The sequence below is a fragment of the Phocoena phocoena genome, chromosome 16 (assembly GCF_963924675.1).
Source record: "Phocoena phocoena chromosome 16, mPhoPho1.1, whole genome shotgun sequence".
In the NCBI taxonomy this organism is placed as follows: domain Eukaryota; kingdom Metazoa; phylum Chordata; class Mammalia; order Artiodactyla; family Phocoenidae; genus Phocoena; species Phocoena phocoena.
Window position 1 is genome coordinate 24,972,682 of NC_089234.1, and position 23,880 is coordinate 24,996,561.

At 51.1% G+C, this 23,880-nt stretch overlaps 1 protein-coding gene across 2 annotated transcripts in view; it reads left to right on the forward strand.

Moving 5' to 3' along the window:
• Window positions 1-1,411: 1,411 nt before the first annotated feature.
• Window positions 1,412-23,880, forward strand: part of SH3PXD2A (SH3 and PX domains 2A) — a 233,359-nt gene continuing 210,890 nt past the window's right edge. For both annotated transcript variants that reach the window (XM_065894056.1, XM_065894057.1), the window contains exon 1: window positions 1,412-1,483. In XM_065894056.1, coding sequence (XP_065750128.1) covers window positions 1,412-1,483 — 72 coding nt within the window. The remainder of the gene's footprint in view (window positions 1,484-23,880) is intronic.

Genomic DNA, 23,880 nt, shown 5'->3' on the forward strand with positions numbered 1-23,880 from the left:
GAACTCTTGGCCTCCATTTCACATGCTTCACATTGGTCCACAGTCACAAAGCTCATTGTGACTGTGAAACAATAGGATTAATTGTGAAAACAGTACTTCTTTAAATTTTTGAAATTAGAATGGAAAATATGTTGAAATAGATGAGGGGGTGTAAATTGTATTAAATAGTAATTGTGTTCCAAGTCCAGGGACAGACAAGTGGCTTGGAAAGTCCGTTTTCCATATCAGAGGGACAGGTGGTGAGAAAGCCAGAGCCTGGGGCCGGTGATGAGACAGTCCCCAACCCAGTGGTGGATTTTCTCACCATTGTGTGCTCTCTTCCCTCCTAGCCTGCCTGGGGAGGGTCCCGGGGAAGCCCTAGGCTTAAGGCAGTGCTGTTACAGTCTTGAAACCTTACTGGTAAATGATATCACAGGTTGGTTACCCAGACCCAGATCGATAAACGACTCAGGCAGCGGATCGATCACATTTCCGGGGAGAATCTACCCTTTGTAACCTGCAGGGGGGCAGGTGGTTTATCAAAAGATAAGGCTCTGGCTTGAAGGATTTAATGCCGGCTCTTTCCCCACTCCTGTCTCCTCCTTGGAGGGCCTGGGCCGTAACAGCGGGGTAATAAACTACTTTTCATTAAAGAGATCTGGGGAATAGGAGTGGGAGGGGGCCGTAAAGGTGGGGACAGAAGGCACAAATCCGCTCCAAGACGGAAAGCCAGGGTGAGGGCGCGCTGGGTTCACTTCCCCCTGCCCCTCCTCCTTCCGAAGCCACCCTGAGTTTCCGTGCCCGGCGAAGTGGCCCAGCGCCGCACCAGGCCGCTGGCCGAGCTCTTGGCGCTCCGGCCGGGCTGCAGCCCCCTCCCCGTCGCCCCGGGCCCGGAGCCCCTCCCAGCGCGCTTCCCCTCTTTCCCTTCCCTTCCCTTCCCTTCCCGGCCCGGCCCTGCCTCCGCCTCCTGCGCGCACAGCCTCCGCCAGCGCCGAGCCCCCTGGAGCCGGAGCGCGGCGAAGGGGCGCCGCCGGCCCCTCCCCAGCGCGCTGACAGCAGGCTCCGGGGCCCCCGCCCCGTCCTTTCGCCGGCGGGACACACCCCCGCCCCTCCTCTGCTCCGCCAGTTCCCGCCGGACCCACCGGGCGGCGGAGAGAGCTGGCGGGCGAGCCGGAGAGCGGCGGAGGCGGCGCTGGAGGGAAGGGGCGCGCGGCAGGCCCACGGGGAGCCGCCCGGGCGCACGGAGTCCGCGTCCGCTCTCGACCGTCCCCGCTACGCGGCCGTACCTGAGGGCGCCGGGAGTCCGGGCAGCGGCGCGCCGGACCGGGGTGGCGTGGGGGCCGGGGACCTGGGAAGCGGGAGAAGGAGCCGGAGCTCGACCAGGATGAGAAGGTGACGCCGCCGGGGGGCGCCACTCGCTCTGTGGGGGAAGATGCTCGCCTACTGCGTGCAAGATGCCACCGTGGTGGACGTGGAGAAACGCAGGAACCCCTCCAAGCACTATGTGAGTATCGCCTCTAAGACCCCCGCGGGGCCTGGCCAGGAACCCCCGAGGGCCCTGGGTGGTCCCTTGCCCTACCCGCGCTGTTGAGTCCCGGGGCTAATTGCTCACAGGGCAGCCTTCGGCGGTAGAGTTTCTTCGCAGGGCTGTGATCTCCAGGGAAGCCTTTTCTGACCTTCCTCCACTCCCCCCCGCCCCCACGCCCGTTTTCTTTTTTTGGCATTGGAATTGGCAAGTGGCTGCCCTTGTCTGTTACAACGGTGAAGTCATCTGTCCGCCTGAGCTTTGAAGGATGGTGGGGGGAGCGTTCGTCAAACCCTCGCTGGGAAGCTCCGTTGGGAAAGAGCATCTTCCCGGCCCTCCCTGGGGACTCGGGTCATTCACGCTCACACAGACCGAGATGCTTTCAGAGGCTTGACCTGGGGAAGGAAGCCTCACGCGAGCCTCCCACTTTTGCTCCGTTCTCTGCCTCCCCAGGCCTGGGTCTGGGAGCAGAGGGATGACGCCGCACCCCTGCCCCACCTCCACCTTCAGCCCTGAGCTTTGATTTCCTTCTTAAAGTCCTTGTGTCCGTCGGTGTGAGGAGAATTGTGGCTTTTCCTTTTATCCCTCCTCTGGACATGACCCTTAACTGGGTTCATTTCCTCTTAAGTGATGCTCCATCTCCAGACACGAGGAGGCAAATGTTTGCTGTGGTCTCCGAGGAACAGCCGGCTGCCCCTCCCCCTTCCTTCTCCAAACTTAATGAGAAGGGGCTAAGGTTGATTGAGCCGAGCTCCTGGCCTGTGGGACGCGTCCCCCTTTCATCTCAGCCCCTCCTGTCTTCCCATCCTTCCCACAGTAAACTGTGTCCTTGACGCCTGAGAATGCCAGTCCTAGCGGCTTTGCTCCTGTTCTTGAGATAGAAGAGACAGACAGCAGGGCATCCAAAGCCGGAGGACTGCATCTTATTTGCAAATTAGTCAGTTAAAGGAGCATTTAGAATGCTCAAAGCATTAATTTTAACAATTAAAACAGGCTGTTGGTTGCTGCCCTGGACAGCACATTGATCTCTGAAATTCCTTGTTGGAAGGAGACTGGGATTTGTGTAAATGTCAGCCTCAGGCTACTCTTTCTGTCTTTATCCCCAGTGGCTCTGATCTTTGGGTTTCTTTATAGTAGAATAAATGGGCCTGGGCTCAGGTTGGGGAGGAGGTAAACCAAGGAGTCTGGTTCCTGATGGGACAGAGACGTGGGTGCTGGTGGGAGAGCTGTTCCTTTTGTGTTACTGGCTCAGCAAGCATCTTGCCCTGCCATTTCAAGAAAGCTCTTTTTGGAGGACTTTGGGTCACCATGTGGTCACCCTCCCCTGGGGACAGATGTCCATTTGCACATCCCAGCACTTATTAGGAAGTCAGCTTTCCTAAGTTCTTTTCTCAAATGTTGCAGGCTAAGTTTTAGGGGTTCTTTTCTTTTTTTTTTGTCCTGAACTTTTTTAATAAACATTTCGAATGTCATTTGGTTTTCTTATTATTCTTTTCTTGTTTGTTTGTTTGTTTTTTTGGCTGTGTTGGGTCTTCGTTTCTGTGCGAGGGCTTTCTCTAGTTGCGGCAAGCGGGGGCCACTCTTCATCGTGGTGCGCGGGCCTCTCACTATCGCGGCCTCTATTGTTGCGGAGCACAGGCTCCAGACGCGCAGGCTCAGTACTTGTGGCTCACGGGCCTAGTTGCTCCGCGGCATGTGGGATCTTCCCAGACCAGGGCTCAAACCCATGTCCCCTGCATTGGCAGGCAGATTCTCAACCACTGCGCCACCAGGGAAGCCCCCTAGGGGTTCTTTTCTAGTCCTCAGTTAAGGTAGGCACTGCTTTCAACAGATGGCACTCTGTTCTGAGACCCAGGCAGGTGCCGGCTCTGGATTTTAGATGAAACATCAAATCTTAGCTTTGACCGACGATGTCCAAGATTACAGCTGTAGGATGCACTCCTGGTCAGGAGCGCTGCTAAAGCGACGGGGGGCCCGATGCAGACAGTGTTGAGAGGTGGCTAGTGCTGAGGCTCTGAGTTACAGGCTCTTGTTCAAAGCCTGGCTCAGATACTGACTAGCTATGCAGCTTTGGGCAAATTATTTAACCTCCGTGGGCCTCAGTTTCCTCATTTTTAAAGTGAGTATAATAATAGTATCTACTTCAGAGGGTTGTCTGGAGAATTAAATGAGATCATACATGCAAAGCACTTAGCGCAGTTCCTGGCACAAAAGAAGCACTCATTAAATGGTAGCTTGGCGTGATTCTGACTAAGAAAGCACTTTTGAAAAGCAGCTATTAATGGTCTGGCAAGAAGGAAGAGGGGTTTGGGGTTTTAAGATTGATAATAACTTGTTCTGTGTGAAAAATACAAAAGAAGTCCTGTCCAATTCCCTCAAAATGATCATTTCCTCCCTTTTTATGGACAGTGTTTTCTGGGACGTCTCCGCTTCCCGTGTAAGAATCAATGACGTTATGTTTGGGGCCGGGAGTGATGTCACTGAGCAGATGGGGCCATACAGAGCCCTGAACCCAGGTTGTGGGAAAACAGTTAAAGGAGAGAGTATTGTGTGTTATGGAATTGTGGAGCTGGCAGGGACCTGAGGACTCATGAGGCTCCACCCCCTCATTTTTACAGATGAGGAAACTGAGAACCAGATGGGATAAAGTCACTTGTGACACAGCTAGTCCCAGCACCTGGGTCTAACTGGCCTTCTGCCCATGTCATGGGTTGGGTTCATCGAAATACCGTAAAAGGCTGGTTGGGGTTGACGAGCCCAAATATCTGGTGATAGCAAGAGGTTCCTGCACATTTCGGGCATCAGTGCATAACATAAGGAGAGGGGGCCGATAATGGAAAGTGTCGGCAGCGCCGACAGGGCAGGAGGAGCATGCTGGGGAGGCTGTGCCTCTGGAGTTTCGGCCTTGACGTGGTGGACACCACACACCAGAAGGTCAGGTGTTCCGGGCAAGGCGCGCTGGTGTGGGTAGCTGGCAGGACACACTGCGCCCGAGTCACGTATGTTCTGGAAGCCCTTTACGCTGAAGAAGCATGGCTTCTTCCCGCCTCTCCTCCACTGGTGGTGAATTCTGAGTCTGCGGTTTGGCAAATTGCAGAGCAGAGCCGCTTTATGGGACGTGCACGTTAGCTGGAGCTAGCTGATGAGAGGCCTGGGGCCCAAGCAGGAGGGGCCCTGCTGGCCCCAGAATGCTGGGAACATACTGCAAAGGTCTTCTCAGGACATCCAGCCAAAGGCATGCTTGTCCCCGTGATGTGGGGGAGCTGCCTGGACACTGAGGGTCTTGTGTTTTGGTCTGTTTATGAAAGGCAGGCAAGTGACCTCCACCATTTGAGTGGTGCTGTCAGCCCTTGGCTTCCTTCCCCTCTGTGAAGCCCCTGCTTGGGGTGCGTTTGGGGAAGATGGGCAGCTGCTGCTTAGGCCAGGCTCCCTGCATGGAGCTGGGCTCCTCTCTTAGCTTTTATGAGCTGCCCCTGGGGAGACCTTTAGGTAAACTGTCTTTGGCCTCAGACCACTTGTCTTTCAAATGATCCTGATGGTGCTGGTTGCAAACTGCAGATACCTTTGAAAACTTTCCATAAGGATTGAGTTCCAGTTCACACAATCCTTTGTACCCACAAGCATGTGTAGGTGTATGTCAAGTCATTTGGTGTTGGAGAGGAGCTCGTGCATCTAAAACAAAAAAGAAATTGTTTGGATTTGGGAGGCATTGTGCTTTCACAGTCTTTTCCTTTCCTGATTGTTTATTTCAGACAAATATCAGTCACGAGTGCTCTGATCCTCTACAGGACTCTTGAGGGAACGCAGATAATAGCCAGTGTCAGCAGTTGTCATCGCTGGGGCCAAATGCTTGGCGTGCATGATTTCATGTAATTCCTACAGTTCACCGAATGTCTTTGATTCCTTTATACAGATGGGTGAACTGAGGTTAGAGGTTGCCCGAGGTCTCCCAGTTAGTACAAGGCAGGCCTGGGTCAACTCAGGTCACTTTACCTCCAGAGGAAGCTATGAACCTACAGTGAGGCCCTTCTCCTCCACTGGAGTCTGGTTGGGGAGACCAGGCTCAGGTATATATGATGAGAGAGCAGTGCCACGTGGTATCTGAGGACTGGCTCACTGTGTGGGACGTGCACCTTGTGTCCTGGAGGTGAGTGTGTGACGGGTGATGGAGGAGGTCACTGTGAGGCAGGGGGAGTGGAACAAATCCAAGATGATATCTGCTCCCCAGCGATGCTTGTGATAAATGAAGGATCCACCCTGTGGAAATAATACATTCTCCTGTGCGTTTAGAGCATTGCAGGTTTGGGTCTTGGTCCTGGGAGCTACATTTTTAGGAATTGGCCCCAGGCCCATTCTTTTCTCTGCCCTTCATTTTTCCTTAAGCCCTTAGAGGATCCAGCCCCAAGAGAGGAAGTGTGTGCAGCTACAGTACGGAAAGGATCTTCTCAGGCCAGTCCCACTGTGGAATGAGTGGTGGTGGGCAGATCAGGGTTTGAATCCCACCTCTGACTCTTCCTAGGTGTACAGCCTGCAGCCAGTCACTGTGGGTCTCAGGCTCCTCACCTGGAACCTCACAGGGATTTGGGGAAATTGATCTGAGATAATTTGGGGCAAAGCTTCTACTTAGTACCTGGCCTCCATCATGGGTACTCAACATATACTAGCTTCCATCTGGTCCTCCTTATCACCAAAACACTTGAGTACATTTAGGATCAAATAGGTGAAGCTGTGAGAGAAGGAAAGACTAAGGCAAAAAAGGAAGGCCCAGCTGTTCATAGTCTGATGGGAAAGTGGGCTACATGCCTCGTGGAAAACACCCAACATAGGAGAGAAGCACATAAACAAGGAGCAGCTGTTCAGACCTGGAGAGCTTCCTGGAGCTGCCCTAGTGATAGCTTCCTGGTAGGCTGGGAAGGAGAAGGGAAGGAACTTGTGTTGGGGGAGAGGAGTAGAGAGGTGTTGCAGGTAAGGGCAAGGTCAAATCGTATCCTAGCCCCAAGGTCAGTGCAACACATGGGTTAGCACTCTTGCCTGCTCTCTTTCTCTCTGTCTCTGTCTGTCTCTCACACGCAAGAACAGTTTCTTCTTCTCCAAGGAGGGAAGTGATCTAGGGGTGATTCACAGGTCTGACAAGGATTCCTGCTTATGGAACAACCGACCACATCCTTCAAGGCTGTTGGAAGAGGGAGCACAGCCAGCCGTTTATCATGGCCCTCTTTAGAGCCGAGTGAGGGTTTGGGGGGACACATCAGGATTGGAATCACCATGTGTGGTAGCAGGCAGAGGGGAGGCGAAGGGAAGGGAAAAATAAACCTATTTGATGTCATAGGAGACCGGTTCCAGCTCCAGAAATATAAGCGCCAGCTGCTGCATTTTCCAAAGATATATTCCGAGGCCAGCGTGAGTTAATCGCCAGTGGAGACAGTGAATTAGAGCAGTGTTGTTAGGACTTATGACTTGGGGGTTTGCACAGCGGTCCCTGGAAATTGCCTTCTGATTTCCTCAGCCTGAGTCACTGACCAGACTATTTCTTGGCCAGAAAAAGTCTAACAGAAAACTCTATTCTCTTTTGCCTCCTTATTAAATAAAATAAAACAAATAATAGAGTTATACATACGGTAGTCACACTTCTTTTGAGTTCTGAGAATCCGGGAAAGGGATCATGGGTTAGGACAGTGAGCCAGGGAGAAGGAAGGACAAGGGGCGTGTGTGGGAAATGAGGTGGAGATACTGGCTTTGGAAAGAGGTTCTGAGCCAGGGCCAGAGGTGCTCTCTGCCATGGCCGTTGCCAAAAGTAATGGAAGAGTCCGGGAGAGTGATGAGCATTTGAAGCGGTGATTCCCAGAGCTGTGAGTGACTTCATGCTCAGGCCGGGCTGCTGCTACCTGTAGTGGAGTCGGGGGAAAGGGGGCACGGTGGGGGGGAGGGAGGGGGGACGGTGAGCCACAAGCAAGCCCCTCTCATGCCCCCGAGTAACCTCCAGGCAGGTCACATCAGCGGCAGGTGCTGCGCAGAGTCCAGCGAGGATGTCGAGGTGCAGGGGGAAGGGAAGGAGCCCGTCTGTGAGTACCTACTGTGTGCCAGGCAGTGCAGAAGAGACCCTTCAGAGGGGGTTTTACTTAAGCATCGTAACAATCCCATGAAGCAGGTAGGTGTTTTTATCCCCACTTTACAGGTGTGGAAATTGAGGCCCAGAGAGTTTATGTGAGTCTCACTCAGTGGCAAGGCCCTGGCCTCTGACACCTGAGTCTGTGAGCTTGTTACTTTCTTCCCCATTAGAGCTGGGTCAGTGAGAGAGGGGTATGAAAATAACTGAGGAGTCCGGGCAGCACCTCCTGAGAGGATGGCAGCACCTCCTGAGAGGAAGGCTCTGTTGTTGGAGAGTCCCTGGGCTCTGGTATCCCTGGGCCAGAATCCTGTCTCTACCACTTACTACGTGGGACCCGGTGCAAGTTACTTCTCTCTCTGTGCCTCAGTTTCCTCATCTGTTAAAAACAAACAAAACAAAATGAAGGGAAAATAGGACCTAGCTCAAAGGGCTGTGCTGAAGGGTAAATGAGTTAATAAATGTCAAGACCTTAGAACAGTACCTGGCACATATTAGGTGCAACACAGGGATTTGTTCTAATACTGATTAAGTCCTGAAGCTTCAGAAGGGGGAGCTCTCTGTGAACTGGAGTTTTCAGGGAAGACTGGCTGGCGAAGGCAGGCTTCACGCTAGGCCTTGAGGAGTAATTAGGATTTGGATGGGAAAGAGTAGGATTTAGGTGGGAAAAAGAGGAGAAGGGCATTCCAAGAAAGGGAAAAACAAAGGTGCCGGAGGCGGGACGTGCAAAGAAAACGCGGACAAAACCCAGGTGGGGCAGAAGGATGGGGAGGAAGGGTAGGCCGGCTTCTGAGGGTCTCACATGCCAGCCGAGGGAATTCAGAGTTTATTGTTACACCTCCGCACCTTCTGTTCCTCCCAAGGATTGCAGGGGAAGGGGAGCTGATTGTCACTGTGGGTCCCTTCTGGTGGGCCCCAGAGCTGGCTCTAGGATTGTCGTTGCAGCCGTGGTGGGAACAGAGCTACATGGAACCGTTTCTGTAGCTCTGCGTTGAGGACTCTTTTTTTTTTTTTTTAACATCTTTATTGGAGTATAATTGCTTTACAATGGTGTGTTAGTTTCTGCTTTATAACAAAATGAATCAGTTATACATATGTTCCCATATCTCTTCCCTCTTGCGTCTCCCTCCCTCCCACCCTCCCTATCCCACCCCTCTAGGTGGTCACAAAGCCCATTTGCGTTGGGGACTCCTTAGCTGCAGGCCCAGCCCAGCCCCTCTCTGTTTATAGCTCTTACTCCGAGGGGTCAGGCTGCCTCATAAAAGTTGATTGCACCCCAGAGGTCTTGGGGAGGGAGGGCGGAGGAGGGGGAGGGGAATAGCAAGGAGTGAGGCGTCAGCTGCTTTGGGCCACATCCGTGGAGGGCCCCGCTGGCAGGGCCTGAGGTCACGGTGCAGTCATTTCCACCCCCAACCGCAGCGCTGCCGCTAAAGCACCCCAGTGGCAAGAGAGAGGAGACCCCGTCCTTGGAGGGTCTGGAGGCTAATACCAGACAGCTTGCTGGGAGCCCCGGATGAGGTCTCAGTGTTACCTGGAACTTTCAGGCCAACGTTGTCTTCTACTTCAGCATCTCTGAACCTGTTTTAGTTATAAAGACAGTGCTTCAAACCACCTCTTCATTTATTTAACCCTCACTCCACTGCCAGATATTCCAGTAAGCCTGATTCTTTAGGGAAAATGTAATAATAAAAATAACAGCTAACAGTTCTGAATGCTTTCTACGTGCTGAGTTTTACATGGACAGTCTCAAAGCAGCCCGCCGAAGCATGTAGTTACCGCTGGCATCCATGTCGTGCAGGCGAGGACGCTGAGGCCCAGAGAGCTTAAGGGAGTTGCCAAACACCACACAGCTAAGAAGCTGCGTATGGAGAGGCGCCTGCAATGACCCAGGCCTGCTGACTCCAAAGCTGGCCTTGTCCCCATAGAAGCCTCGCAGCCAGCCCTCCATTACATGCCACACCTGGGGAGACCGGGCCCCAAGGAGATTCCACCTGAGGCCTGGCTGGTTGGCTTCTCAAGGTGTGAGACCTTCCACATGTCGTCACCTTCCCCACTTGATCTCCATTTGCCCATCCAGTAAATGGGCTGACTGCTTCCTTTCTGCCTTGTAGAGGGGAGGGTGGAGAGGAAAGCTGCTTTGGAAAACGCTGAGCCCAGAGAAAATAGCTATGTGAAGGGGTCCTAGATCCCTCAGTCTGGTTTCCTAATCATTTGTGAAGGGGATGCTTTACAAAAAGAAGCTTTTCCTGATGCCAGGGAATTTTTAGACAAGGTTTCCTTGCCATACTACGCCCCCTGAGAAGCCTATAGCCAGGGTTGACTCAGGACCACTTTAGGCCCCCAGTGAAGATGTTTTCTAGAAAACCACCTCTGGGAACTACGCTTTGCTTCTTTCCAAGCCTGTCAGTTTTGTGAATGGAAGAGACGGAGCTATTTCCAGTCCCATCTGTCCCGGCTGTTACCTGGGGGGAGGAAGTGACATCCAGGGGGCTGAGCTAGCAAAGGGGAAACAGCTGTGCTTTCTGCCCCTCCCTCGGCTGCTTTCTCTGGCCCTTTGCTGTCATTTCCCTTTGCCTGTGAGGAAGCCACCCTCCCTAGGCCTGGGAGGAGGTGGGCAGTAGGGTTGGGGCAGGATTCCTTCCTCTGTGTGTGTCAGTGCAGTATAAATTATGCAGTGGGACGTTTTGGGCCCTCCAGTCTGTCTCTGGACTCCCTGGAGTGTGAACCAGACCCGACAACAATTGATCCCTCAGGGAGTGGGGGTGGGGTGCTGCCCAACACAGTGAACTTTCAGGGTCAGGGATGGCGCGGGCCGCTCTGTATCTCTGCCTATCACTGCGTGGTCCCCAGTAGAGAGCCTTGGCTGTTTTCCTTTTTCCAGGACTATTCTCACTCAGTAACAAAGGAGACCTTGACCTCTATTACATGGGCACCATTATCGTAACAGCTACCACGTATTGAATCCCTATTTTGTGCTAGGCCTCTTGTTTATGATCTCTGGTCCTGACACAGCCCTGAAGGTATGCATTTTTAACCCCATTCTATGCATATGGAGACTGAGGTTCAGAAAGTTGAGGTTGCATTGTTAGTCAAGCACAAAGCCAGGTGTGTTCGGGGCCCTACCCCCAGGCGGTGCCTGTTTCACACTGTCACTGTGACTTGCACATTGGTCCCTCTCCTGGGCTGCCCCAGGTTGGGGGTTGGGGAGCTTCTGCCGGCCCAGCGCATAGTCCTCCTGGGGAATAGTGTTCTTTGTGGAGAGAGCCTGCCTTGCTGGCTTTGCCCACCTAAGGGTTCTGAGCGTGAAGGGATTGTCTCTGCTGTTTGAAGCGGCTGCTTTGTAAACTCTTTCATGGTAGGCCCCATTCTGACCCAGCTTTATTCCGTTTCCTGATGGCCCAGACCCAAAGGGCTATTTTAAGGGCCTTGCCTGTGTGGGAGAATTTCTCTTTGTAGCAACAGAGAGGGAGGCCTGGCTGGCCTGGCATGGTGCTGGCAGTGGGGCTCTGAGAGAGCGAAACTCTTTCCTGAATTCTGCCTCCTGGGCAGAATTCACTGGGCTCTCAGCACAGGGCCTGGCACCCGGAAGGGACACGGTCACTTGTCAGTGAGGGTAGGACTTCCAGAGGTGGCCGCCCAGGGATTTCTGCTGGTCTAAGCCCCAGTGGCGTGGCAAACTGATCCTTCTCTCGCAGAGTTGAGGCCTGTAATAGGACAATGTCTGGACTTTGGTTTCAAGCCGGGGTTAATTATTTACTTTAGTCATCGCTCATTGGCAACTGGAGAAAAGCAGCCTCATTTTCCCCACGATTGCTGGTTGTGGCAGCTCCTGGGCAGGGATAGTGGGGAAGTTGAGTCGGAGAATGTGAGTGGAGCCCTTCTAGGTGCAGGCACGGGGCTAGGGCTTCTCATCCACCGTCTTCTTTAATCCCCACTGCCACCCTGAGCATCACCCCTGTTGCATAGCCAAAGAAGCAGGGGCTCAGGGAGGTGCAGCACCTTGCCCCGCATCACATGGCCATGAAGGGTGAAAGCCAGGGTCTGAACCCAGGTCTCTGCAGTGATGAAAGCCCGCGATGGTTCCACTGTGCTCCCTGCAGATTTGATGGATTACCCACCCCACAAAGGTTAGGTTGCTAGGTAGGAGTACTCCTCTTTTTTCCCTGCCCTCAGCTGGAGGCATCCACACCTATCAAAACTAGCTGCACTGGGTTTTTCTCTACACTCCGCCCTCCCTCAGACTCTGGTCTCCGCGGCTGTATTTCTCCCTCTGCTGCATGCACCCATGGGAGTCTCGTCCCTGATCTGTGGCTGTGCTAGGGTATGGAACGCTGACAGCACTGCCCTGGGCTTAAGAAAGGAAGTCAGCCCAAAGGGCACATGCACAGTGGGCCTTCCCTTGGAAGGCTGGGGCCCTGCAGCTTTATAGTGGCTTTGTCTCCCGAGAGCTTCCCAGAGAGGCTGGGAGACTAGGAAGCACATCACGTGGGTCCCTGATAAAACTTCAAGGGTCTGGATTAAATCCCGGTCATCTGCCCACACTGACCTTCCCCCAGAGCCCCTCCATTAACATGTGATGTGGTTGGAGCTGGTATTTGGGATCAGATAACAAACCTCTTGCTACCTAGAATGGACCCCTAGCAAGGTCTGGCCTCTATTTTGGGATTCAAATTTTTATTCCCCTTGATCTCGTGTGTCCAGAGGCACTTTTAAAAGCCTGGTCCTTCAGAAGCTCCAGCTGCTGGGGGTTCTACGTCCTGTCCCCAAAGATGGTGGCTAGCACGGCACTGTGGTTGGGAGCAGGGAGCAGTTAATTTCCCAGGCACTTTCAGCCTGCTGCTTGCTCAGGCTAAACGAGGCTCTGGCAACTGGAGCTATAGCCCCCGAGAGGGCCTCAGGTGGCAGCAGCTGGAAGTTGAGGGCAAGAGGATGGGAGCAGAGCACCGACTCCCCTGATACATGGGCTCAGGCTCTGAAGCCCTTACTACCTTGTTTCACTTGTTCAAATTTCTTCCCTGCCATGGGCCTCAACTTTCTAATCTGTAAAATGAGAATAATAGTAGTAATAACAACAACACTTGGCCCATTTGGTTGTTACTCCACATGGTGCTGGGGACATGCCTGGTGTTCAATGGATGGTAGCTGTGGTTATTATTATCTTGGTCATCCTTCATGGTTTTGCTTAGTTTCTGCTACCTCCCAGAAGCTTCCAAGACTTCTCATCTTACGATGTCTTCTGTCTGTGAATTTTTGCAAAGTTTATTGTTTTAGCCTCTCCTGTAACTCTTACCAAGAATGACCTTGGGTTGCTCAGTTTGGGGCAAGCCTGTGTCTCCTGTTCCTGATTGATGGAAAAGCCCATTGTGGGGTGGACTTTAATCTGATGCTTATTTGTATTCATTCATTCATTCATTCAATCAATCAATCAACACTTGAATGTCTACTCTGTGGCACTGGGAACACAGCAGGACAGATAAAACTCCCCGCCCTTTTGGAGCTCACATTCTGATAGGGGGAGGGAAATAATAAACAAAACTGGTGAAATATGTAGTGTGCTGGATGGGGGATAAATGCTGTAGAGAAAACTAAGCGAGGTGAGGGAGACAGGGAATGGCAGTGGTGATGGGAGTTGCTGTGCTGTTTTATAGAGTGTGGCCAGGGACAGCTCCCCTGTATGGTGACTTTTAAGTAAGATCTGAAGGAGGAGAGGGAGTGAGGCCTGTGGATATTTGGAGCAAAAATGGTTGAGAGAGAGGGAACAGCAAGTGCTAAGGCCCTGAGGTAGGACTGTGCCTCTAGCCTTTGCAGAGAAGAGCAAGAGGCTGGTGTGGCCCAGTGGCATCAGCAAGAGGGAGGGCAGTGGGCAGTGAGGTCAGGCAGCTAAAGAGCTCAAGTTGTGCCTGTGTTCCTCCCAGCACCAGGCCGGGTGCTCTGCTCAGCAATGAGGCGTCCTCTTGACTTGCTGAAGACAGAAACTGGTCAAAACACAGCTGGAGAGGTCGCTCTGGGGACTGTTTGGGGTTTGACCCTGACCCCCCCCAAGAGGGATTCTGTGGGGAAATACAGCCTCCATCAGCAACGGCTTGGATAGCACCTGAGGACCCCAAAGGTAGCACACGTCTTAGGGAGTTTCACTAACTGAACATTAGTTTTATACCTACTGTGTGCAAGGCACCAATGCTGAAAGCAGTCCCTCCAGCTGGGAGCTAGAGGGTGGGGAGCTCCTGCAGAGGCAGCAGCCTCCGTATCCTTTCATCTTTAAACTCCCTCCCTCATGCTAGCTGACGGTCTGGATCACAGTAGGGCCTTGAGCAGTGAAATAAATCTGTAGACGAAGGCTTTATCCTATTAAACCCCCTTCCTCCTACCCCACTCCTATTTTTTAAAGAACCACAGCTTTTAACTTACAATTGTGGCAGTTGGTCATTTGAAATGTAGAATGTATATTCCTATCATTATAATACTGTAAATGGTGGTAAGATTCTCAGGCCATTCCACCAAAACCTTACTCATCCATGGAGTAGATGGAATTATAGCACCAAGAGCCAGATGTCTCTAGTTCACCTATATCACGGGCTAGCCTGGGAACTTAAATTCCGTGTGTAACAGCCAGGGGAACTGTCCTCCAGTGTTCACAGTGAGAAGGAAACTTCCAGGCTGACTGATGATGGTGATGATGTCGATGACGATGTTGATATTAGGAGCACAAATTATGTGCCACCCATTCCATTCTTCTAAGCACTTTACTCTTTACAACAACCTGACTGATGAAAAGAGCACTCTTTTTTTTTTGCGGTACGCGGGCCGCTCACTGTTGCAGCCTCTCCCGTTGCGGAGCACAGGCTCCGGATGCGCAGGCTCAGCGGCCATGGCTCACGGGCCCAGCCGCTCTGCGGCACGTGGGATCTTCCCGGACCGGGGCACGAACCCGTGTCCCCTGCATCGGCAGGCGGACTCTCAACCACTGCGCCACCAGGGAAGAGCACTCTTATGGTCCTTACTTTATTGATGAGAGAACAGAGACACAGGTTAATTTACCAATGGCCATAAGCTAGGAGGAGGCAGGGCTGGGGTTCAGAGCCAGGCAGTGGGGCTCCGAAGTCCTTCGGGAAACCTCTTACGTCCTGACCTTCCAGGGAATCCTGCCAGCCCGCCTGCCACAGCCTAGCCTGGCCGTCCACAGACCTCAGTTAACAAGTGTCAGAGTTGGGAACCGAAGCCACTGGTGGAAGGCAGGAGCGGCCCCTCTTTGTTCCTGAGACAGGAAAAGCCATTTGCTCCTGGAGCCTGACACTGCAGGGGGTGGGTTTGCCGGGCATGGTTGCCTTCCTGGGCCATTTACAAGTCCGGCACTTGCGGCTGGGGTGGGGAGCACTGTATCTGTTGGTGGAGAGGCCAGATTAGAGCGTCTGGCAAGATGTTTCTGACACCTAGGCCATTCAGCTCAGCCAAGCTCAGCAGGTGACCAGGGATGTTGCTTTAGCTGGGAGGGGGCACCCTTCCCATTCTGCCCTGTTCAGTTTATTGTGAGAATGAGCTGGGCCTTAACCATTCCTTCCTCTCTCCCTGGGCCCCAAAATAAACAGCAGCTGTTGGCTGCATCGTCTGTCGGCTGCCAGTCTGTCAACAGCCCGTAGCGCTCGTTTGCCCCGCTCTTTGGGTTTAATGCCATGGGGCATTGGGGACCCTACAGAGCCTGCCTTGCTGGCCAGCTGGTGTGCCCTGGCATGCCCTCTCCCAGGCAGTGCTGGCCTGTTGGCCGCACACTGGCATTGTCCCCTCGTGCCCTGCAGGGAGGCAGGTCCTCATGGTGGTCACAAACTCAGGCTCCAGAGTGTGACATCGGTTCTGCTCCTGGCTCCGCCATTTAGCTGGTGACCTTGGGCAAGCGGCCTAACTCTGAGCCTATTTCCTTCTCTGTAAAACCCGGCCATGGGTTCTAGATCCTGGTATCCTGTGAGGATTGAGACCAGGGCTATCAAGGCAGTGCTGTCTGGCTTCTGCCGTTGAAGCCAGACTGGCTAATCTGAGTCCTCCCTTTGCCACTCAGCAGCTTTGTGCCCTCGGGGCAGGTGCTGGAGTTCTCCCCACCTAGGTTTTCTCATCTGTACAACGTGGATAATGAAAGCATCTCCCAGGCTGGTGGTGAGGATTAAATGAGCTGTGCCAAGCACAGAGTAGGAGCTCAGTGAATGGAATAACATGTGCTCCCTTTGACAGATAAGGCAGCGTCCCCCAAAAGAGTCGTCCACAGGCGCACATCCGAGCGCTAACAGGATTACTCCTCCCCTAACCGTTGTATCTGACTTGCTTGGCTTTGTTTCTACGCTGTGTTCAGAACTTCCACTTGAGGGGCTGGGGGTTGGGGGGCGGTACCGTAGAACTGGTTATAAAGCAGGACGGAGGCATGAGAAAGGAGAGCTGGGACTTCTGTTCTACTTGGCAGTGGTTCTGCTGATGTAACATAAGAAATGGGAAGAAGACTGGGTCCGAGGCCATGGACTGCCTTCAGCTGCTGGGCAGATCCCCTGTGGTGTTGACCGGTTTTCTCTGCTGACGTGTGAGCCCCAAGATGTTCTTTCATGTGATCTCCACAACGTCCCCGTGGGCCAGCCTGCCTTGGCTCCGTACTCTGGGAAACCCTTGTGTTCTTTGGCTGTTCCTTGCAATTACCCTCCCTTGTGGAAAGCTTGTACTGGGAACCCCCTTTAGAGCATCCAGACCCCAAAGTCATCATTCTCAAAAAGGGAAAAAAAGGCACTTGACCCCAATTGTGTTGAACTTCAGTGCTACGTGCCGCTGTGGGCACACCAACCCCCCCGGTAAAGAGACCCTCACTCAGCAGGGAGCATTTGCACTGTCTCCCCAGGAGCCTGGTCCTTAAACAGGTGGCTGGGCCGGCTGTCTTGTCTCCTCCATGCTGCTCTTAGCCAGTTCTTGCCCCAGGGGAGAGGTCAATGGCAGTTCCATTCCCAACATTCAGGGATGACCCTTTCCGATAGACTTGTGGGGAGAATGAGTCTGCGCTTTCGAGAGGAATGTGGCAAAGTAGTTTAGAGCAGGGGCTCTGGAACCAGATTGCCTAAATCCAAGTTTCTCCTCTCCCATTTACTTCTGTGTGACCTTGGGCAAGTCACTTAGCCTCTCTGTGCTTCAGTTTCCCGTTCTGAAAAATGGGGATAATAATAGTACCTTCCTCACAGGATCGTTGGGAGGATTCAATGAGAAAGTGATGATAAAAGCACTTATAACAGTGCCTGGGGCAGAGTTAGTGCCACCTAAGGGTTACTGTTGTTATCTGAGCTGGCAGGGCAGGTGCAGTCGGCTTCCTATCAGCCCAGGCCTGACGGATATATATATAGAAGCCTCGAGAAGATGCCTGGGGTTTGTGACAGAGGCATCTGGGATGGAGCTTGTGGCATGTTCTAGAGGAAGGGGGTGTGAAGATTCAGACAAGTGTTCCAAAGCTGACTCCACCATTTCCTAGCTGAGTGCCGCCCGCGAGTTGCTGACCCCTCTCAGCTCAGTTTCCTCAGATGACTGTGCCCACGCCTTCCTCGTAGGGTCATTGTAAGAACCCAAGACAGGGTACAGCATCTCGTAGTCACTCTCCTTTCCTTTAAATGGTGGCCATTTAAACAGCCTCGTGGTTTTGCAAGGGGACCAGGGGGATGGTCAGTGGGCTCCAGCCTGACCTTTCTGGCTGGGAGCCTTGAATTACGCTCTTTCCACGCCTCTCCCCTCATGAGCAGCCTCTGGGTGTTTATTGCAGCAGGGCTGCCCATGCAGAAGGTGACGGTGCCTCCTGCTGGTACCATCAGTATCCCAGGTTGTCAAGCTCCTCACAAACAGTCTTGCTGCCTCTGAGGGACCTGCTAAGAAGGGCTCTAGGTCTCCTTCCTGTTTCACAGATAGGAAAGGCTCAGAGAGGCACATGACTTCTGTGATTGTGGAGGACACCGTCGATGCCCCGCCCCATATGCCCTGGGCTCACCTGAGTTCACCTGCAGCGGTTTCCAGCGTGCTGGCAGCTCCCCTCCTCGAGTTTTCCCCACTGTCGCCTCTCCCTGCCTCACTTCTCTGGGCGAGGGCTCCCTCCAGCAAGGGCACCACGGGAACTTGCTCTACCCAAGCAGGTGCCGCTGAGGAAGGCCAGGGGAGGGGGCGGAGGTGAGTTGTCATTCCGTCATCCTATCATCCCAGGGAGTTGATATCTCAGCTGCCTGCTCTCCACTGGGACAATTCGGAGGTGATTTCCAGCCAGAACCTCAGAGGATCCCCAGCAGGACTGAGCCCCAATGCCCACAGCAGTAAATTGGCCATTAAGTACCCTTTATCGGCCTTTATCCTTTCCTGGTCTCGCTCTCCATACTTCCTCACTTGGGATTCCGGGAATCATCTCCCTAATAAACAGCCTGTACCCAAGGCCTTGTTTCAGGGTCTGCTTTGGAATGAACCCAAACCATGATAGCAAACTCCTCCTTCCAGCAAGTGGTGGAGCGAGGACTGAGAACCTCTGTCCGTGACTCAGTTCCCCAGGCCGTGCTGTCTTTCTGGAGGTTCCTGGGGTTCTTGTTATAGAAGAGTCAGGATCCTTGTTTGATACAGGTTTTTTTAAGGTAATAAGAGACAGGAGTCATTGTGGACAGGGCTGAAGAATACTTGATCAATACAGCAGCTTCTGGGGGCCTCATCAGAGAAGGAGCCCAGTCAGTGCAAACATGACGGAGAGAAGCTGGGCCTTGGCCACGTGGGAATCTGACCTTGTATAAACTTGCCTCAGGAAAGAAATAAACAAACAAGGGACTTATGGATAAATAGAAATCTAGTATCTTTATCCATCATAGGTCAGGCTGGGAGGAGCAGTGTAAGTGTCTGAGGAAATGAGGTCAGGGGCTGCTGGCCTCTGTGCCCAGGTACAAGGTGACATAATGTGAGCAAGACACTGTCGTTTGTATCTGCTGTAATCTGGCTAGTTGGCGGGGAGTTAGGCATTACGAACATTAAAGCTTCTTGTGATAGTGTTTGAAATTGTGGTGAGACTGGGTGTCCTTATAGAGGGTGAAAGCATCTTTAAGAAAATAGAAAAAAGGAGAGAGAGTGTGTGTGTGTGTGTGTGTGTTTGCATGTAGAATGCATGTGTATTTGGAGATGTGTAATGTCTGTGTGTGTGTTTGGGTGTGGTGTGTTATGGGGGGTGTATTTGGGGATATCGTGTGTGTGTTGCAGGGTGTTTGGGGATTATGTCTGGGTGGTGTATTAGTATATGTCTGTTGGGAGTGTGTGTTTATATGTGTGTGCATTTTGTGTGGTATGTGTATGTGTGTGTGTATGTGTGTGGGGTGTGTGTGTGTGTGTGTGTGGTATGTGTGTGTGTGTGTGTGTGTGTGTGTGTGTGTGTGTAGTACAAGCTGTTGGGTCATTGTCCATCAGGCATATTCCTGGGGCCATCTTTTATCCTTGAGAACTCCTTAGGTCAGGCTAGGGGGTCCCAAAATACTTAGATTTTAGTATAAAATGGAATCATAGACCCTCACATATACTTACCCTAACTACCTTTTCTCCTTTCCTCCAGTGCCTCTTCTGAGTCAGGCAGGTTTACACAGACCTCATTTCACTCTCACAAAAGAAAGATGGTATTACTCCCATTTTTGTAGGCAAGGAAACTGGGAATTGGGGAGGTTAAGTCACTCACTCAAGGTGACACAGCTAGTAAGTAGCAGAACTGGGATCTGACCAACCTCTGAACTTCCACCCCCTGCCCCCTCCACCCATGTGGGGTGAGCTGGTGGGTGGGATTCTGCCGTGACTTTGCACGTGCAGAAAGGGCCCTCTTCTCCATCCAGGGCACTTGCTCTAGAAACATGGCTTCTAGCTTCAGAGGAGGCCCCGGAAGAAGGCTTGCAGGAGCAGGAAGGCTGTGAGGCAGGGCTGTGTGAACTAGGCTGGTGCAGACATGCCAGAGGACCTGATCCCAGGAAAGAGTTGTGACCCGGCGGGGGTGGGGGGAGGTGGGGATGGAGGAGAGACTCTAGAAGCAAGGGAGGATTGAGAAGGGAAGCTGGAAGAGGCCTTGAGTTCCTCCCCTGGGCCTCAAGGAGAGGGTATGTACACATTTTTGCTGGGTAAGGAATCTTATGTCTGGTTTTATCCTCCAAGAGCAAACGTCCATCTCCCTCCTGTTTTACTGTGAGCCGGTTACGTGTCCAGGTGTGTGGGGCTGGGGCAATGCGGACCTGTCCGTGTTACCGTGTTATGTGATCTAACCCCTAATAAGGGGACGCACAGAGAAACAGGCCTTCCCTACCTGGAATCCTGGAAGGAAGAGAGGGTGGCCATTTCGTCAGTGTGCGTTCTTGGCAGACAGAGGCAGTGGGGCCCCTGGGCTTGCCTGGCCGCTCCCACGCACAGGAACTCACATCAGACAGTAGGGAATCCCATGGAAGCTTCGGTCCAGATGTAGTCTGCGTGGGGCATTTGGGACTTATTCATGGGGTTCAGATACACTTGGGTTCCCAGAGCTGCTGGGAGAGGGCCCCCTGGTACCCAGCCAGCTCAGTGACTCCAAACAACTCCTCAGGAGCAGACAGTTCCTGCCACTGTCCCTGAGAACCTTAAAGGGCCACCTCTGCCCCACCCACATCCCCCGAACATCAGCCAGGATGAACCCAGGGAAGCAGGTGGATTCACGCAAGGCAGCCTGAGCAGCCCAGATTTTCAAAAGCCATCCTCTAATAAGTTCCCAGCCCCAATGCTATTAATATTAGGCGTTAACCTAATACAGTGTTAACCCTGTGGACTTGTTTGGCTCTCTGCTGACGTGGATTAGGATGGGTTAGAGTGCAGCAGTTACAGGCAAGGCCAAGTCCCTCACAAGCCACGTGACTTTGGGCAAATTATTTAATCTCCCCGAGCCTCAGTTTCCTTATCTGTAAAATAGGGATAATAAAAGTACCACAAACTCATAGAGCTGGTGGCTGGCATCGAGGCATTATGAAGGATAAAAATATAGGAAACAGCGGGAGCTGGGCATCCTCGTGTAGCTCCCCGCGTTAAGGCAGTAGATAGCCCACACTGATGCTCTTAGCCCCCCTCCCTTTTTGGGAACAGCTTTATTGAGATATAATTCTCATACCGTACAACCAACCCATTTAAAGTATACATTTTAGTATATTCATAGAATTGTGCAAACACTACCACAGTCAATTCTAGAACATTTTTATTACCCCAAGAAGCAAGTATGCTTTAGCCATCACTTCCAACCTCCCTACCCACACCCCCACTGGTCCCAAGCCCTTGGAAACCACTAATTTTCTTTCTATCCTTATGGATTTGCCTATTCTGGACATTTTATATAAATGGAACCATCAACTACGTGGTCTTTTGTGACTGGCTTTCTTTCACTAATATAACGTTTTCAGAGTTCATCCACCATCAGCCCTTTTGATGGCTTATAGCGTGAGCTTGATTCATTCCCTGCTGGCCCAGGAGCCCTGGGCACAAACCCTCACCGTGACTTTGGCAGGGCTGGCCTGCGGTCCTGAGTGCAGGTTCCACTGGGGCATTTCCTCTCTCTGCCCTTTGGAGCATGTGGATTTTTCTCTCCTACTCTACTGTTTTGAAACTGGTCGAGGCTGGATCTTGTAGGAAATGTTGAATGCGCCTGCAGTTTACTCCCATTACTTCCTCTGGCCTGGTCAGCAGCTTGGGGGCAGGGTGGAAACTGTGCAAAGTCTTTACTCATCTGTTCCCCCTGGACTCTGTTTCCGGGAGGGGATGGGGAGAGAGACAACAAAGCGTCTTTATTTGTTTTTAGTGTTGACTAACTTCCCAGCCCCCTTACCAAGTTCTGGTGAAAGTTGCTGGGTTCCTGGTCAGTCTCTCTTCCCTCGAGACACAGGGTCATGGGACTTCTCTTTTGGGGGCAGCCGATGGGGAAGTCGCCAAGTGTTTTGGAGTTCTCTGCGTGTGGAGTCAGACTGCATCTGTTTCTCCTCTAGCTAGAGCTGGACCAGTGCAAAACTGGGAATCCGTTAGGAGGCAAGTAACAAAATCCCATCTAAAACAATCTTAAACCATACAGAAATTTATCATCTTACTTTGAAGTAAGAAGTAGATAGAAAAAAATTATAATTAAAAAAAACTATGCTCTTAATGAACATTTAGATTGTTTTCAACTTTTTTATTTTTGCCATTATAAACAGTGCTGCCTTAAACATCCATATATATGTATATATGGGCTACTATTTTTGTAGGATAAATTATCAAAGCGACACTGATAGGTAAGAGTGTCTGAGGTTTATTTTTAGTAGGTCAGTCCACATTTAATCCATTCTCCTATTCCGTCTGTGTCTAAATCCATACAATGAGAACTGATACTTCCAGTATCAGTCACAAGACCCTTGTGGATACCTGATATTTGTGGAATCAATTTAGGAACACTGTATTATCTTGCATCCCCATCCTTCCCAATCTATGGCTGAGCATCAGGCTAAACTAATGTGGGTTTTTTGGGGGTTTTTTTTGTTTGTTTGTTTGTTTTGCGGTACGCAAGCCTCTCACTGTTGTGGCCTCTCCCTTTGCGGAGCACAGGCTCCGGACGCGCAGGCTCAGCGGCCATGGCTCACGGGCCCAGCTGCTCCGCAGCATGTGGGATCCTCCCGGACCGGGGCACAAACCCGTGTCCCCTGCATCGGCAGGTGGACTCTCAACCACTGCACCACCAGGGAAGCCCTAAAGTAATGTTTAAAAGCAAAAGACACAACGTAAAGGACTTTTTGGTCAACAAGAGTATGTCATATATTCTATACCCTTGAGTATACTACTTAATAGCAGTTTTGTTCAAGAGATTATGTGATTCCCCGTTGGAACGCACAGGGTGAAATGTCTTAACAATGCCAAGTGTCGGTTAGACTATGAGGAAGTGGGGAACCTCATATGCTGCTGATGGAAGCACAGTCCTACCATGTGCCTGAGAAGGAAGAGAACTGGAATATTCTGTGAACTATGGCTACCACTTGGAATAATACAAATGCCCAGGAGAAGAAGATGGATAAATAAATATGGTATATTCATATGATGGAATTCTGTGCAGTTAAGGTGAATAAGATTTATAAGTTTCAGCCTGGATCCCCAAAACAATATTGAGTGAAAAAGGCAAGCAAGAGAATATTACCTATTATACCATTTATGTAAATATAATTTATCTAAATTTCATACTATTTCTATAAATTAAAAATTATTCACAGAATAATAGTGTATTATATATATATTTACATACGTTTGTGGAAAAAGTATAAAAACACAGACCGGAAGGATACACACAAAAAAATTCATGACACTGGCTGCTTCTGGATGGGGAGAGAGAAATGGGCCTGGGAGGAGAATAAGGGATTTAAACTTTATCCATAATGTTTCTGTTTCTCTTATTTAAAAAATGATAGAAGTTTAGCATTTATTTATTTTGAATGGAGTGTGGAAGGATTTGTTATTTGTAACATGTAGTCTTCGTTTGTTCATTCATTCATTCAGCAAAGATTTGTTAAATGCCTACTGCATGCCTGGCATTGTTCTAGGTTTGAGACTAGATTAGTACACAAAAACAGACAAAAATCCTTGTCCTGGGGAGTTTATATTCTGGTGAAATGTATTGATAAAAAAACAAAACAGGACTTCCCTGGTGGTCCAGTGGTTAAGACTTCACCTTCCAATGAAGGGGGTGCGAGTTTGATCCCTGGTTGGGGAGCTGAGATCCCACATGCCTCTCTGCCAGAAATCCAAAACATAAAACAGAAGCAATATTGTAACAAATTCAATAAAGACTTTAAAAATGGTCCACATCAAAAAAAAAAATCTTAAAACAAAATTTCAAAGTAAAAAATGATACAATTCCCAAATTAAAAAGTAAGTTAATAAAAATTTTAAAAACTAATGTTTAAATGTTTGCATTCCTTCTTTATATGTTTATTTAATGATTTTGCAAATTTAGAGTAAAGCAGTAATTCATATCAATAAAAATTCATTTTATATTTATTGAGATATATAAAAAGGAGGCTCAGGATGAGGTGCCTTGGTTCATTGGTACAGAAGTTGGGTCTAAATCTGAATTTAAAAAGGCAAGAAAGACAGGGGCATCTTAACATAGGTTTGATTCCAGCACAGAATTTGACCGAGTGACTCTTGCAATAGCAAAAGTAACAATTAGATGCAAATTATCCCAGAGCCCACCATGCTGGGTGAGCCCCACCTGGGAGTAGAGCTTATCTGTTCA